Raw genomic sequence first — 16,137 nt, forward strand, 5'->3', positions numbered from 1 at the left:
AAAAAAAAAAAAAAAAAAAAAAAAAGGAAGAAAGAATGCATACAAACAATGCCAGGCACGGTGGCACACACCTTTAATCCCTTTGCAGAAGCCAGGGGATCTCTGTGAGTTCAGGGACAGCCAAGGCTATGTAGAGAGACCATGCCTAAAAAAAAGAAAAATACAACCAAACAAGGTAAAATATATGCATTTACCATCTGAAGTTCTACTTCTAGAACGTCAAGTAACATTCTACTCTGCCGCGGACACTCTTCCATTTCGAATGAGGGCTTTCTGGGGCTGGACTCTAGGCTGTCTCAGTCCTACCCTAAGCACTGCATACAATGGGTGTGGAGTCACACACCCGCCATCCCTGCACTCAGGAGGTGGAGGCCGGGGGAGCACAAGTTTAAGGCCAGTCAGCTGCTTAAGTGAGTTCAAGGCCGGCCTACATAGGGTATGGGAAACCCTATCTGAAAGAATTAAATGAAAAAAATTAAAATGAAGGCATCTTGTGTGTTTATGTGTACCAAACTATAAAACTGGCTTTAGAGTCTACATTTGGTCAGGCTAGAAAATATATTGCAGATCTTTTTTTTAAACTTTTTTTCTTATTATTGTCTCAAGACGAGGTCTCAATGTATAACTGACAGACCTGGAACTTAATATATAGACCAGACTGGCTTCAGACTCAAGAGATCTGCCTGCCTCTGGCTCTTGTGTGCCACTAAACCTGGCTTCTGGTCTATGTAATCCTGGCTGACCTGGAATATAATAAAGTGAGCTAGGCTCAAAATAGCAGCAATCCTCCTGCCTCTGCCTCCTGAATACTGGGATTGCACTCTCAGCTACAAAGGACTGTCCAGGACATCTCTGTGGCCATCAGCGAGAGGAGCTGAGGCAAGAACAGGGACGCTCAGCTTTGTAGAGGCTGATATATAGAGGCTGATGGGCAATATTTGCAAAGCAATATTTGGTATGATATGGCCAGATATTTGGAAGGAAAGATGAGTTAGCCACTAATGTGCCCCTCCCCCAGTTACTTCCACCCTGAGCTGCAAGCAGATTTGTCTACAGTATCTGAACAATACATAAGTGGATGTTTCACACCAGAAGTCACGAGTGTCCAATGTCCACGGAGAGACTTCCCCAGTATAGGTTCCACAAGTGAATGAAATTCAAGAAAGTGTGAGCCCCATATGGTCATCTAGAGAACAAACATATCTTCAGAAGGACCCGAATCTGTATTCCAGACACTTGCAGCCCAAAACAGAACTTCTCAGACACAGGGCACCAGAGCTGGTGTCAGCTGGGTCCCTCCACCAAGCGTGGCTCCAGGGTACACTGAAAAACCACAGAGTCAATGGCAGTCCCAGCCACATCCTGCAAAAGCCAGCTTTCTTTCCACAGAGTCCTGGCAGAGCAGTGTCATCTTCAGCCTCTGACCTAATTCTCTGCCCACCCTTCTCCCCCAAGGTAATTAAAACAACTCCCTGGACCCCAGACAAAAAGCACCTAACACACATAATCATAAAAATTTTAGGACAAACAATTTAGATCTTAAGGTTGCTGATGCCTAAGAATGTTCTAGAAGCAATGAAATGAAAGATGTTACTGACTATAAACAATTTCTTGTATAGTCTTGAGTCAATTAAAAGCAAAATAAATAAGCAAATCCCACCAGGGTCCAGTTGACTATATGGGCCTAGCTGGCAAACAGGGAATGTGTGATTCAGTTAGATTCTGGAATAATCTTCAAGGCCCACCCAGAAAGTTTTTGGCATCAAACTCCAAAGACATTTTGTAGCCCCATCTGTGTATTTTCCTTCTAGAAAGGCTGGGTGTTAGACTACATTAAAGTCCAGAGAGGAGAAAAAGATCCCAGGACGTCTATGGGTACCTTCATTCAGAAATACAATGGACGGGCTGGGGGTGGGCTCAGCATCCCCAGCACCATAAAAACAGAAAGGCATGAAGAAACACAATGGAATGACCAAGTGCACAGGGTACCTAGGATCCAAAGGCGATGGGTTCCACTCTGAGGCCCAAGTGTCCAAAATAACAAGAGACAGCACTCATTAACCAAGTCACCTCCAACCTCAGAAGACGTAAAAGTCACATTTGGGAGTGTGAAGATAACACGCACAGCGCCCACCCAGCAGCCAGTTTTAACTTCCATAAAATCTTCAAGTGCTTTCCTCCAAGTTCTCATAAACTTGACTGGATCTGCCTTTATTTAAAAACCTTACAAAAGATTTAAATGTTGGGGGGGAAATCAACTTTATATTCTATGCAGATAAATTTCTCTGACTACACAGTTAATAGGGGTATATCCATTGTTCAAAAAATATGTTTTTCCCACCAGCAACACTCTGATTAAGTTCTATTCTACATAAGTTCTTTCTCCTCCAGTGGATCTTAAGGTTGACACACAGTGGGAAATACCAGGTGTGGCATTCTTGCTTGGTTTATTGGGAGGATTGGGGTTTGGCTGCCGGCTGTTTTTCTTCTTCTTCTTCTTCTTCTGTTGCCTTTTGATATCACTATGGCTGGTGCCCCTAGATGTCCGGGCAACTGACCTTCACTTGTCCTTGGAGTGGTCAAGGTTCTCCAGCACCCTGTTGAGGCGGATGTTGAGCAATCTCACCTGGTTCTCCAGGTGCTCCAGCTTCTCCTCTACACTGGGGCTGCCAAGGCCACCGGGACTGCCTCTCCAGTAGCCCATGGGCCCCGTCATAAAGTAGATGGCCACGACAAGGCAGAGCGGCAGCACAGCGTGCTCAGGCTCACCCTCGTACTTATGCAGAATATACACACAGGACATGGAGAACAGGATGACACGTACGAGCCAGAAGAAGCGACCAAACACCAGGTGCAGGAGGCTAAAGGTGAAACCCAAGGTCAGAGACAAGAACCAGTAGGCCAGGAGGACCACACCAACCAGCACCAGGGCCCGGGTGGGACTGTTGGACACGGAGGCTGGGCTGAAGTACTGTGACAGGTTGGACACTACGAAACAGAACAGAAGACAGGGCCAGTTATTCCCACAAGGTCAGGACCTTCTTTGAAAGCAGATGGGACAGCTGAGCTCAGGGACTGAACCCAATGGCTCCTGTCACAACCTAATACAATGAAAGCCAATTAAAGCAAGCACTTGAACCTGCAAGTAGCAGAGGAAGCACAGGTGGCCCTCTGGACTGTTTGTCACGTCATGAGTTTAAAACACCTGTGAGGCTGGAGCGATGACGGATCCGCGGTGAAAAGTGGTAAGAAGCACTCTTGCAGAGGACCCAATTCAATTACCAGCAACCGCAGGGTGGTTCACAACCACCTGGAACTCCAGCTCCAGGAGACAAGTCCTCAGATACTGCACATATGTGGTGCACAGATATACATGCACAAAACAGCCACACACAAAAATAAGTGACCAGTAAATCTCAAAAAAAATATTTTTATAAAAATGTTGCTGTGGTTTGAGCTCAAGTCCTTGTGTTCGCAATGAGCTATCTCCTCAGGCTGGTCAGAGTGGCTTGCATCTGTTATCCCAGTACTTGGGAAGCTGAGGCAGGAGGATCAGAAGAAGCTCAAGGTCATTCTTGGATTCATTCATAGTGAACTTGAGAATACGGTGGAGTACAAGTGAACCCTGTCTCAAAAGCAAAGCAAAACAACAACCACAAAACCAAAAATAACAGTAAAACAGAAGCGGTAAAATTGATTTCAACAACTTTGAGACAGGGCGGGGTCTCAGGTAGACCAGGCTGGCCTTGAACTCAGAAATCTGCTTGCCTCTGAGTACTGGGAACATGAGCCAGCATGGCAGGGTAAATTTCATTAATTTCTTTTGGCTTTTTGAGACAGGGTTCCCATATAGCCCTGGCTGGCCTGGAACTCACTCTGTAGACCAGGCTGGCCTCACACTCAAGAGATCTGCCTGCCTCTGCCTCCTGAGTGCTGGGATCAGAGGCATACGCCACCACACCTGGCCTTCACCAATTACTTTTCCCTGTAACGTGACCGTAGAAAACTTCTATATGCCTCAAAGTTTATTTCTATCAAACTGATCCGAGTGGAGGAGTCTTAATTGTAATGAAGACCCTGAAAACTGATGGGGAAGGAAGTGCTTGGGACCAAGAACAGCCACCTTGACTATGGTTCCAGGAGAGGCAGCTCTCACACACTCCTGCTTCAAGCTTGAGGTACAATTCTGAAAGACCTTAGGGTACCCTACAGCTTATCTAAGTCAAGAGGGAAACCCACACCCTAGAAACAAGGTATTTCACCTCCCCCTCCAACTCCTCTCAGCTGATCGCAACAGGCCTCGGTTCCTCAGTGATGCCTGAGGTGTCTTGTAGCTGTCTGGCTCTGCGGTTTCCCAGCCTGAGCTGCATGCAATTCCTTGCAATCAAGTTTATCTCTACAGGCTCGCCGCCCAGGGATGGCAACCTGGAACTGCACAATCCCAGTAGGGGATGGCTGGGGCAGCCTCATAGGATTGCACACAGTTGCAGTGTTTGCTGATGTGTTGACTCAGCTCCAGTCCCAGGGAGGGTTGTAACCGCCCTGGGGGCAGCGTGCTGCACAGTATCCTCTGAGAGCCACACCCCTGCCTCCCATTCTCCATCTGAATAGCAAGGTGGCATGGCCTGGCATGAAGCCCTTTGAGGGTTGAAATCAGTGATTCAAGGCTGGAAGTGAGAACTAACAAAAGCAGTGATGTGTGGGCCCCACCTGTACAGCATGCCTCCACTTTGAACCCTGGTCCCAGATCTGTAAAGAAGGGATGCCCAGGACTAGTGAGAAGTCTGAGAGGGTCTTGTTACAAGGCTGTATCGTTTTCTGGCCCCCATATACCAGGTGGCTGACAACGCTTAGATGGTGAACATGGTCTCCCCTGACTCTCCACTCATACTTTTCTCTCTACCGACTTTGTCTTGGCCATGCTGAAACACAGCTGAGCGCACCTAGACAAAAGCTCTTAGAAGCATCCTATGGCCTCTCTCGGCTTTCAGGGGGGCTCCAGGTGGTCAGTCCATGGCCCATAACATCATCATCACTGCAGGCTCTGCCTCCATCATCTTCCCAGCCTTCGAAGCTTGGTGGACCACACGTTCAGCTATTAAAGGTAAAATGCTCCTTCCTTCCTGTGGTGCCCTTAACACTCATGTACCCTCAGTCGGGTGCAGGGAGATTCACTACACAGTGAGACTGCATCAAAACAAGCACACAACCCTGCATGTGGCCATCCCCATACCTACCATCAAGTCCAAGGACTTCCAAGAGCTCCATCCAAACTTTCCCTACTGTCTCCACGAACATGTCCACGCCCTGCACGAACCGCTCAGTCAGCCTGGACAGTAACTGTAGGGATGAGAGGACAGTAAGAACCCGACCAACATACTGTCTTCTCAAACCAGTCAAGCACTGAAGAGTGAGCTTGGGAGAGGACATCTCAACAGAAAAATCAGGAGCTGCCTCATGGGCAGTCTTGAGTCAAGTTGATAGCTGGCCCCGCCCTCCACACACAGGAGCAACACTTGGGGTGAAGGTGAGTGGCTCTCAGTCAGGGTATCTACTTCCTCTGCCTATAAGTGTCTGCCCTCAAGATGCTTCCCAGGGCAGCTGACTCTCTAAGGGACCCACTCTGAAATCTGAGACCACGCAGCAAGAGTTCATGCTCTGTCTGTGACCTCGAGAATTTCATTAGATCTCTAGGTGATTCGGAAAACCCAGTAGACCGGAAAATCAGAAATTGTGCTACTTACTGCCTGATTTCCTTATTTTCTTTTGAATAATTGATCATGCTGGCTAGTGTCATGTTGATTTGGCACACGCTAGTGTCATCAGAGAAAAGTCTCAATGGAGAAAATGCCTCCAAAGAAATAGGGTGGTAGGCAGGCCTGGAAGGCATTTTCTTTCTTTCTTTTTTTTTTTTTTGGGGGGGGGGGTTCAAGTTAGGGTTTCTCTGTGGCTTTGGAGCCTGTCCTGGAACTAGCTCTGTAGACCAGGCTGGTCTCGAACTCACAGAGATCCGCCTGCCTCTGCCTCCAGAGTGCTGGGATTACAGGCGTGCGCCACCATCGCCCGGAAGTTAGACAGGGTCTTTAAAGAGGTAATTTGACTACAATGAGACCACTTCAGTAGGCCAAGTCTACTAGTGCAGAGGTTGTTTTTTTTTTAAATATTTATTTATTTATTATGCATACAATATTCTGTCTGTGTGTATGTCTGCAGGCCAGAAGAGGGCACCAGACCTCATTACAGCTGGTTGTGAGCCACCATGTGGTTGCTGGGAATTGAACTCAGGACCTCTGGAAGAGCAGGCAATGCTCTTAACCACTGAGCCATCTCTCCTAGTGCAGTGAGACGGGCTTGTCACCCCAGCTACTCAGGAGGCCGAGACTGTGTGTGTGTGTACGTGTGTACATGTGTGTATGTGTGTTGGGGGGGTTGTCTATGCAAGCACCAGGAGGCCAAGACTGTGTGTGTACGTGTACATGTGTGTATGTGTGTTGGGGGGTTGTCTATGCAAGCACCAGGAGGCTGAGACTGTGTGTGTGTACATGTGTGTTGGGGGGTTGTCTATGCAAGCACCAGGACTGGCAGAGTAATGACCCCGAATGAGGCAAGAAGGAAATCTCATTCAACAGGACTCAGTAGTTCAGAGCCTGGCCCCAGGCAGTTTATTTTGACACATTTAAGCACAGTGTGAGGGCCAGCCATGATAATCTAAGTCTAGGCAGGTCACCCAAAGGAAGTTCTTTACTTCCTCCAACCATTATCACCTGGGACTCTGGCCATCAGTGAATCAGTGGAGGCTGGAGTCTCAATTGTTTACGATTGACTCACCCCCACATTTACTACTATAAAACCCTATTCTAATTGAGCTGGGGGCTCTCTGGTTATTCCAATACGAGAGAGGGAGTTTGAAAACTTGATTAAAATCAAAACTCTTTGCTTTTACATATGGGACTCTTGGTTTCCTTGTCGGCTTGCGGGGATTGCGAATTTGGGCATAACACACATCACAATTCGGTTTTCTGGTGTAACACAATCCCATGTGTGCACAGGGAGGCATAATTACATCAAAAACGCTCCTCAAAGTTCATGTCACTTCTCCCATGAAGACGAGCTCTAGATCCAGGCTACATGTGTCATCTTATGGGCCGAGTGGAGGATCTGGCCTGGACTCTATCATACAGATAGCACAGAAGTCATCTGGGCTATCAGCCACCTCCGGTCCTGTTTGTGAGAGCCTGGGGGAGTCCCTGGCCATACAGATAGCGCAGAGGTCATCTAGACTATTAGCCACCTCAGGTCCTGGTTGTGGAAGCCTGCGGGGAGCCAGGTATGGCCTGGCTCCAGAGATAACACAGGGGTTACCTAGGCTATAGTCACCTCCATTCCCAGCCCTCTGAATGGAAAACAGGTTGTACATCTTTTCCCTTGAAAAAGACAACCCTGTATGTTTAACTTCCTGTGCTATCTGTGAGCACAAGGACCTCTGTGCTCTCAAACAGGCAGGGAGATTGCAAGTTCAAGGCCTGCCTTGGGTTAAAGAATGAGTCCAAGGCTAGTCAGGACATCTTAGTGAGACACCCTCCCATCTCAGAATAAAAAAGTTGGGGGTGTAGGTCAGTGTTAGAATCTTTGTCTAGTTAAAAAAAGAGAGAGAGAGAGAGAGAGATAGAGAGAGCTAACATCAGACACACAGAGGACAGAGGGTGAGGAAGGCCTGCAGGTCCATTCTGGGGTACAGGGGAAGCCAGCCTACAACAACCTTGACCTCAGATCTCTGGCCCCAAAGCAGTTAGAACTGCATTCTCATGTTCCAACCACCCACTGGGGCACTGAGTTCCCACTGAGTGACAGCAGAGTTCGGAGCCTGGAGGCAGAGCCAGTAGATAGCAGGTCAAAGAGCTGTCTTACATTAGGACTCCAAATGTGTTGGTGCAGAGAACCCCAGGACAGGGGTGGGGGGCAGAGGTGGGGGGTGATACCAATATGGCATGGTAGAGCAACACAGGTAGAGACTTCCAGGAAATGTCACTAAACAAAACAGGTGAGGGAAAATAAATAAATAATAAAATAAAAATTACTCATCATGGGGAAGAGCATGCAGGAGGGGGGCAGAGGATAACTTCGTGGAATAGGGTCTCCCCTTCCACCTTTTTGTGGGTTCTGGGGATTGAACTCAGGTTGCCAGGCAGGCACAGCAAGCACCCTTATGTTCGGGTGAGGGCTCCACACCAAGCCCCTCCCCTGGAGTAGCTTCATTCCATACTCCACCGGAGAACCCCCAAGGGCATTAAAAGGCCCCACTTTGTCGGTTCCCCTTATGCTCTCAACTTCCCCTGGGCCCACAGCAATGCTGTGCTCAGAATAAACCTGGATTTATGGATTCAGCAGTGGCAGAGTCCCATTAACAGGAATCAAACAACATTTTACTCACTGAGGACAACTTTACCCTCTCAAGGATAACTTTCAAACACTGATCTTCCTGCGTCTACTATTCAGTGCTGGAGTTATCCACCATGCCTAACTTTATTTTATTGAGATTACGTCTCACGTATCCCATTTTTTCTGGTGTTTTGGAGACAGGATCTCAAATACACACATACACACACACACACACGCACACGCACCAAAAAAATATGATTAGCGCCTGCATACTGCGAAATATTATTAGAGTTAAACACCCATTTCCTGGGCGGGATGTTTGTGGACTGTGTAGAAGATACCACGATATTACTGTCTTACTTCAAATGGTGAAAAAAAATGCAGAAAGTGTGTGCGCACTGCACTTGTAGAACAAACAGAAAATACGTGCAATGGGTGAAGGCAGGCGGAGGGTCTTTGTGCTCTGTTCTTTCAACTTTACAGTATTTTGGAGTTTTTTTTTCTATTTAGTATTTGAGGTTTTTTTTTTTTTTTTTGGTTTTTCGAGACAGGGTTTCTCTGTGGCTTTGGAGCCTGTCCTGGCACTAGCTCTGTAAGACCAGGCTGGTCTCGAACTCACAGAGATCCGCCTGCCTCTGCCTCCCAAGTGCTGGGATTAAAGGCGTGCGCCACCACCGCCCGGCTTTAGTATTTGAGTTTTATTTAAAGAGGAGGAGAAGGAGGACAAGAGAGTCAGGGAAATGATCTAAGTAAAGGCACTTGCCACTATGCCTAAGTTTGACCCCTAGGACTGAGAGACCTCCCCCCAAAAGGTGGTCTCTGACCTCCACACAAACTGTGGCATGCACATGCACCCCCCCCACGTAAATAAATAATTATAAAAAGAAAAGCATTGCTTTGTTTCGTTTTCGTGACAGGGTTTCTCTGTGTGGCCCTAGTTGTCCTGGAACTAGCTATGTAGACCAGGCTGTCCTGGAACTAGTCAAATATTTTACTCAAAATACTTCTTCCCTAGCCGGGCGGTGGTGGCACACGCCTTTAATCCTAGCACTCGGGAGGCAGAGGTAGGTGAATCTCTGTGAGTTCGAGGCCAGCCTGGTCTACAAGAGCTAGTTCCAGGACAACCTCTAAAGCTACAGAGAAACCCTGTCTTGAAAAACCAAAACAAAAAAACAAAAAAACTTCTTCCCTGCAAGCAGCAACTGAAGATCAGCAAAAAGTTGCCCCCCCTTTCCTTCCTTCCTTCCTTCCTTCCTTCCTTCCTTCCTTCCTTCCTTCCTTCCTTCCTTCCTTTCTTTCTTTTTAAAGTTAAGACAGGGTTTTTCTGTGTAGCCCTAGTTGTCCTGGAACTAGCTATGTAGACCAGGCTAGCCTAGAACTCACAGAGATCCCCTGCCTCTAGAGTGCTGGGATTAAAGGTGTGCACCTCAGTCCCTAGTTCTTTTGATTTTTCAATGCACAGTGTCATGCAGCCCAGGATGGCTTCAACTCACAGTGCAGCTGAAGCTAACCTTGAACTACTGCTACTCCTGCCTCCACCTCCCCAGTGCCAGGACTACAGGTGTGTTACAGAACCAACCTGGAACAGACCCACTTCTCTTTTTTTTTGTTTGTTTGTTTTTTTGTTTAATCCCAGCACTGGAGAGGCAGAGGCAGGCGGATCTGTGAGTTCGAGACCAGCCTGGTCTACCTACAGAGCTAGTTCCAAGTTCCAGGACAGGCTCCAAAGCCACAGAGAAACCCTTTCTCGAAAAACCAAAAAAAATAAAAAATAAAAAAAGCAGCAAAGAAAGCTGCCAAGGCCAAGCAATGTCTGATCACGTTTAAGTGAAAATCCAAACAGGAGAATCTGTAGAGACGGAGAGACTAGCAGGTAGGTGCCTGAGTATGGTGGAGGCCAACAGCTGATGGCTTAGCCAGTGAGTTTCCTTTGGGGGTGATGGAACAGTCTGCAGCTAGAGGTGATAGGTGTGCAAGCCTATGAACATGCTTGCCCTCATCAAACTGAAAATGGTGAAATGTGGACTGACCTGTATTTCATTGCCATAACTAAGAAAAAAATTAAAGGGCTAGAGCTATAGCTCACTTGGCAGCGTGCTTACAGGCATGGAGCCCTGGATTCGATGCCATGAGCTGGGTGTGGTGGCTCATGCCTGAAAATCTAGCACTTAAGAGCTGGAAGCAAGAAGGGTCAGGAGTTCAAAGCCAACCTAGAATACAGGAGACCTTGCTTTAAAAAAAAAAATCCAGGTGGTCATGGACCACACTTTTAATCCCAGTACTGGGGAGGCAGGGACAGGCAGATCTCTATGAGTTCGAGGCCATCCTGATCTACAGAGCGAGTTCCAGGACATGCTCCAAAAGCTACAGAGAAACCGTGTCTCGAAAAACCAAAACCAAAACCAAAAAAAGCCAGGTGTGGCCTTACACTGGTAAATTTCTGAAACTACAGAGTGGTAAGAGTGAAGACAGGAGGATTGCAGTTGTTAGTCTAGCTCCAGGCTCAGTGGGAGACCCTGTTTCAGGAAATAAGACAGTGTGATAGAGAAGAACAATTAAAAGTTCTCTGAGCACACCTTTAACCCAGCACTTGGGAGGTAGAGGCAGGCAGAGCTCTGAGTTTGAGGCCAGTCTGGTCTACAGAGTGAGTCCCAGGACAATCAGGGCTGTTATACAGAAAAACCCTTATAAAAACCAACAAAAGCCCTCCCTCCTCTGGCCTCTGTGTGAAAATGTACTTGTGTGTCCACATACATGCACATTAAGAAGTGGGAAGCATTCTGTAGGCTGAAGCAGGAAGATGGTATCCATGGCCAGACTGACTACATAGCAAGTCTCTACCTCAAAAATGAAAAGGCGGGGTGGTGATGATGTACACCTTCACCTTTAATCCCAGCACTGGAGAGGCAGAGGCAGGCAGATCTCTGTGAATTTGAGGCCAGCTTGATCCACAAAGTGAGTTCCAATTCAGTCAGAGCCATAACAGAGAAACCCTGTCTTGAAAAACAAAACAACAAAAATATTTTTTCTCTACTTATTTAAAGTGCATGTGTGTCTATGTGCATGCACACAATGTCCGTGCAGGTTAAAAGACAGGGTCAGAATGCCTGGAACTGATATTACCAACTACTGAATGGAACTCAGGTCTCTGAAAGAGCAGTCAATGTTGTTAGACCCTTAGGTCACCTCCCTAGCCCCTGACTTGACGTTCTTTTCTTTTCCTGTTTCAGTTTTTTGAGACAAGTTTTCTCAGTAGCTTTGGAGCCGGTCCTAGAGCTTGCTCTGTAGACCAGGCTGGCCTCGAACACAGAGATCCGCCTGCCTCTGCCTCCCGAGTGCTGGGGATTAAAGGAGTGCGCCACTACCACCCGGCATAGCCGTTCTAAGGCTGCAATGCTTTAATACAGCTCCTCATGTGTGATGACCCCCAACCATAAAATTATTTCATCGCTACTTCATAACTGCAACGAATAATAATGTAAATATCTGACATGCAGGATATCTGATATACAACCCCAAGGGGTCATGACCCACAGGTTGAGAGCCATTGATTTGGGGATAGTGATGTCCTACAATGGGGAAAATAAATTTGTAAGAACTCTTTGGCGTCTATGTGTGGGGGGGGTGTATATATGTGTGTGGGCGTGTGCATATACTCCACCTGTGAAGGTCAGAGGACAACTTGCAGCAGTCAGTTCTCTCTGCCCACCATTTGGATGCTGGGGGAGGGAAGGAGCTCAAGACATCAATCAGGCTTTCTGGAGAGCACATCTGCACTTTCTCCTGCTGAGCCATATCGTGGCCCTCAGTTAATTTTAACTACAGGAAAAGTCTGCTGTGTAGTTTAACAGGCCTGGCTTTACTAATTAGCATCAAACCTGTCCTGTAGGTAGGAGGCTTTTAAAAAGTTTGTTTCCCAGGCACGATGAGCCACATCTTTAAACCCAGCACTCCAGAGACCCAGACAGGCAGAGCTCTGTGAATTTGACTCCAGCCTGGGTTAGATAGTGAGTTTCCAAGTCAGTCCAGGGCCACATAGAGGGAGCCGGTCAAGAGAGAGAAGGAGAGAGAAGACAGAGAGAGAAGGTACTCCACATTCTAATCAAAATTTGTGTGAAATAAGTCTTATTCATGGTGGTATGGGTTTGAATTGCCACTGGGCCTCCATAGCTCTGGCCTGAGGGTGTGGTCTTGACCACTTCTCTTGTCTTATTTGGGCAGAAGAGAGAATCTGGGGAGCTGGATGTGACTGGGTTGTATGGACTGAATATTTGCTTGTCAGTGATGGGAAATATTTCCCTATGAAAGGGCTTGGTCTAATGGCAGAGTAATAACATCTTCATTCATCTGAAAGTTATTAAGAGTAGCCTGAGTGCTTAGCATGCACAAGGTTAAGAGTTCAGTCCCCAGCACCCCAAAATACTGATAGATAGTAACTATTAAGCAGCCAGTAAATGAATATTTGTAGTAACCAATTTCAAAACAGCCATAAGGAAGCTGGAAAGATGGCTCAGCAGTTAAAAATCCATACTGTTGCCGGGCAGTGGTGGTGGCAGCACAGGCCTTTAATCCCAGCACTCTGGAGGCAGAAGCAGGAGAAGCTCTGTGTGTTCGAGGCCAGTCTGGTCTACAGAGTGAGTTCCAGGACATCCAGGACTATTTCCAAAAAAAAAAAAAAAAAAAAAAACCCAAAACCCATAATGGTATTACCAAGGACCTAAGTTTGGTTCCCAGCATCCATGTTATACAGCTCATAACTGCCTGTAACTCCAGCTCTAGGGCATCCAATAAACTCTTCTGACTTCTGTGGGCACCATGCACTCATGTGTGTATAAACACACACAGCCGTATGAATCACACATAATTTAAAAAAAAAAATATGAGCTGGAGAAATGGCTTAGTGGTTAAGAGCATTCCCTGCTCTTCCAAAGGTTCTGAGTTCAACTCCCAGAAACCACGTGGTGGCTCACAACCATCTATAATGAGGTCTGGTGCCCTCTTCTGGCATGCAGGCATACAGACAGACAGAATATTATATATATAATAAATATTTTTTAAAAATACAACCAGGCTTGGTTGCACACACCTTTAATCTCTGCTCAGGAAGCAGAGGCAGGTGGATCTCTTTTGATTTGAAGGCCAGCCTAGTCTACACAGAGAGTTCCTGGACGGCAAAGACCCTGTCTCAAAAAAAAAAAAAAAATCGAATTCATAATGTTCTTCTCCCTCATGCTAAGGACCATTAAACTTTTAAACTTTCAGGTTTTAAACCTCTAGATACCCCCAGCAGGGGTAAGCAATGTTCAATTCAATTACCCCCATAGCCAAGATCGAACTTTCAAAAGAGGGCCATGACTCTGGGCCAGGAAGGAGCCAGCTGCATCAACACATCATAACGAAGGAGCTAATGTTCCCACCCCCACTTAAGAGACAGACAAACTGAGGTTTAAAGAAGGGAAGCCAGTGACAGGCAAGACGGCTAAGCCAGTAAAGGTACTTGCCACCAGGCCTATGACCCGCTATGGATTCTCAAGACTTAGTGGTGGAAGCAGAGAACACTAAAGATGTCTTCTGACTCTCTCTCTCTCACACACACACACACACACACACACACACACTCACGCAAACAAATAAACATAATTAAAAAGCATTTAAAAGTGAAGTCACTGAAACTGGGGAGATGCCTCAGTTGACAAAGGGCTTCCTGTGCAGGCATGAGGACCAGGATTCAGAAGGCAAAGCCGGGCAGGGCTCTATGAATTTGAATCCAGCCTGGTCTATATAATGAAGGTTCTATATAATGGGTTCAAGCTTGTAATCCTGGTGCTTGGGAGGTGGAAGCAGGACGATTCTGGTGGCCCACTGGCCAGCGAGCCTGGCCTAATCTTCAAACTTCGGTGCAATTAGAACTTGTCTCAAAACACAAAGGTGGATGGCTCCTGAGGCCGACCTCTGGACTCCACTCACATACACCAAGTGAAGCTACTGGTCTAACTTCATCAGGCTGGGAAAGAGGGAGCGCTCCAACTTGGACCCAAAGTTCTCTGGACTCCACAACCCCAGGGCCAGAGACCAGGAAGGAAGGGGTGAGGAAGACAAGAGAACGCGTGCACCTCGACTTCTCTTTTCTTAGCATGGTGTACACACATAGGTGCCAAGGCGGAGAGTGGAGAGCTCCTTGGTGGAGGGGATCATCCCAGTCCCGGAGACCCCAAGCTCAAGCAAAACCGAAGGCTCCAACAGAGAGGTGACCCCCTCAACCGCCCCAAACACACAGTAGGCGCTCAAGCTGCCAAAGCAATAGCTCAGACCCCACCACCCCCTGGAAAGGAGAACTCGGCCCAGATATCTGTGAAGCAACGGGTGGGAGGCTGGAGGCCCTCGAGGCCAGGCCTCGCGGGGACGCGGGTGTCCCCAGTGCCTGGCTCACAGTGGGAGACCATTGAGACGCGGCGGGTCAGCGCGCGGGCGTCACGCGCTCCTGGGGGCTGCTCTTGGCCCGGGCTGCAGCAGGCCGCGACCGTCCCCAGCCCGGGTGCCCCCCCCCCTCCAACGGTCTCCCGGCCCAGCAAGGTGACCGCGGGCGCACCGCCCACCTTCTGAGCCGCGCGCACGTTGTCCTCTCCAAACAGGCTGCTCACGCTCTGCGAGAAGGTGCTGGCCGAGCGCCGGTGGCTGTTCTTATCCGCAGCCCCGCGGCCCCGAGCCCCCTGCGCGCCAGGGGCCACCAGCGCCAGCAGCATCAGCGCCAGTAGCAGAAATAGCAGCAGCAGTCGCAGGCCGACCCGGACCCGGGGCTCCTGGGAGGCGCGCGCACCCATGCTCGGCTTCGGGAAGAGGGTCTTGGGGCTGGGGATAGGGGGGGGAGAAGGCGGAGCGCACGGCCACCGAGGGCTCCGGGCCGCACCGCGTGGGCGCGCCTTCGCCCCGCCCCGCCCTACAGCCCCGCCCCGCGCACGAAGCCCCGCCTCCCGCCCGCAGAAGCCGCCTCCCCCCCTCCCCCCAGCACCGCCGGGGCGCCTCCTCCGTACCCCTGGAGTATCAATACAGCGCAGCTTGCAAAGGCTCCTTGCTGGGCTGGGCTGGGCTGGGCCCTAGCAAGCGATTGGGAAACCGAAGGGCAGGTGTGTGTCACCTCCCCGCACCCCAAAAGCAGGCCTATGGAGCAGGCGTTCATTTGTTCTCAGGCCCCTCCTGCAGGGATGGCATTTCCGAGCCATCGAAGTGGTTGGAGAGGGGAAGTTGGTGATGGGATAGGAAAGGCGACCTAATGCGCGAGGAGGGAACCGGATAAGTGGTTTGGTATTGTGCAGCCCTTTATAAAGGATTTGATGGGATCACCGGGTATTCCTTCGGTCTCAAGTCAAAAGAGGTTGGGTGGGGGAGGGTGTCTAGAGTTGGTCCCGCCAGTCAGTGCTGGTGTCAGGAAGTACCCGCGCCACCTAGAAGACTTAAGGGTGCGAAGAGTTCGAATGTACCGGAGGAATTTACAATTTAAAATTAGGGGCTTCCTACATGAAAAGCCACTGGAATTCTTATGTATGTATGAACCTCATGGCATGGCAGGCAAAAAAAAGGACCAGAGGAGTATGGGTTTGAAATATTTAAGAGCCACGATAATCATACTACAGGCATGGTGTGTGCTTGTAAATCCAACCCTAGAGAGGCCGAGGGAGGAAGGATGGTCAGGTCAGGCCAGCCTAAGTTATACCCTGAGTTCCAGGCCAGCCAGCCCTACATAGTAGGAACCTGCCTCAA

At 48.6% G+C, this 16,137-nt stretch overlaps 1 protein-coding gene across 1 annotated transcript; it reads right to left on the minus strand.

Moving 5' to 3' along the window:
- Positions 1-2,200: 2,200 nt before the first annotated feature.
- Positions 2,201-15,304, minus strand: Bri3bp (BRI3 binding protein). Its single transcript, XM_005344357.2, has 3 exons — positions 14,976-15,304; positions 5,238-5,340; positions 2,201-2,988 (listed from the first exon to the last, which is right to left on the minus strand). Exons 1-3 carry the CDS (start codon positions 15,198-15,200, stop codon positions 2,561-2,563), a joined length of 756 nt encoding a protein of 251 aa, XP_005344414.1. The 5' UTR covers positions 15,201-15,304; the 3' UTR covers positions 2,201-2,560.
- Between the last annotated feature and the right edge of the window lie 833 nt (positions 15,305-16,137).

The sequence above is a fragment of the Microtus ochrogaster genome, chromosome 2 (assembly GCF_000317375.1).
Source record: "Microtus ochrogaster isolate Prairie Vole_2 chromosome 2, MicOch1.0, whole genome shotgun sequence".
NCBI lineage: Eukaryota > Metazoa > Chordata > Mammalia > Rodentia > Cricetidae > Microtus > Microtus ochrogaster.

Excerpts from the sequence above, each read along its gene's own strand:
- Bri3bp (XM_005344357.2), bottom strand. The coding sequence starts at position 15,200 with ATGGGTGCGCGCGCCTCCCAGGAGCCCCGGGTCCGGGTCGGCCTGCGA. Across the intron at positions 5,341-14,975 it reads ACGTGCGCGCGGCTCAGAAG|TTACTGTCCAGGCTGACTGA; the intron begins GTGGGCGGTGCG and ends TCATCCCTACAG. Across the intron at positions 2,989-5,237 it reads GGAAGTCCTTGGACTTGATG|TGTCCAACCTGTCACAGTAC; the intron begins GTAGGTATGGGG and ends TCTGTTTCGTAG.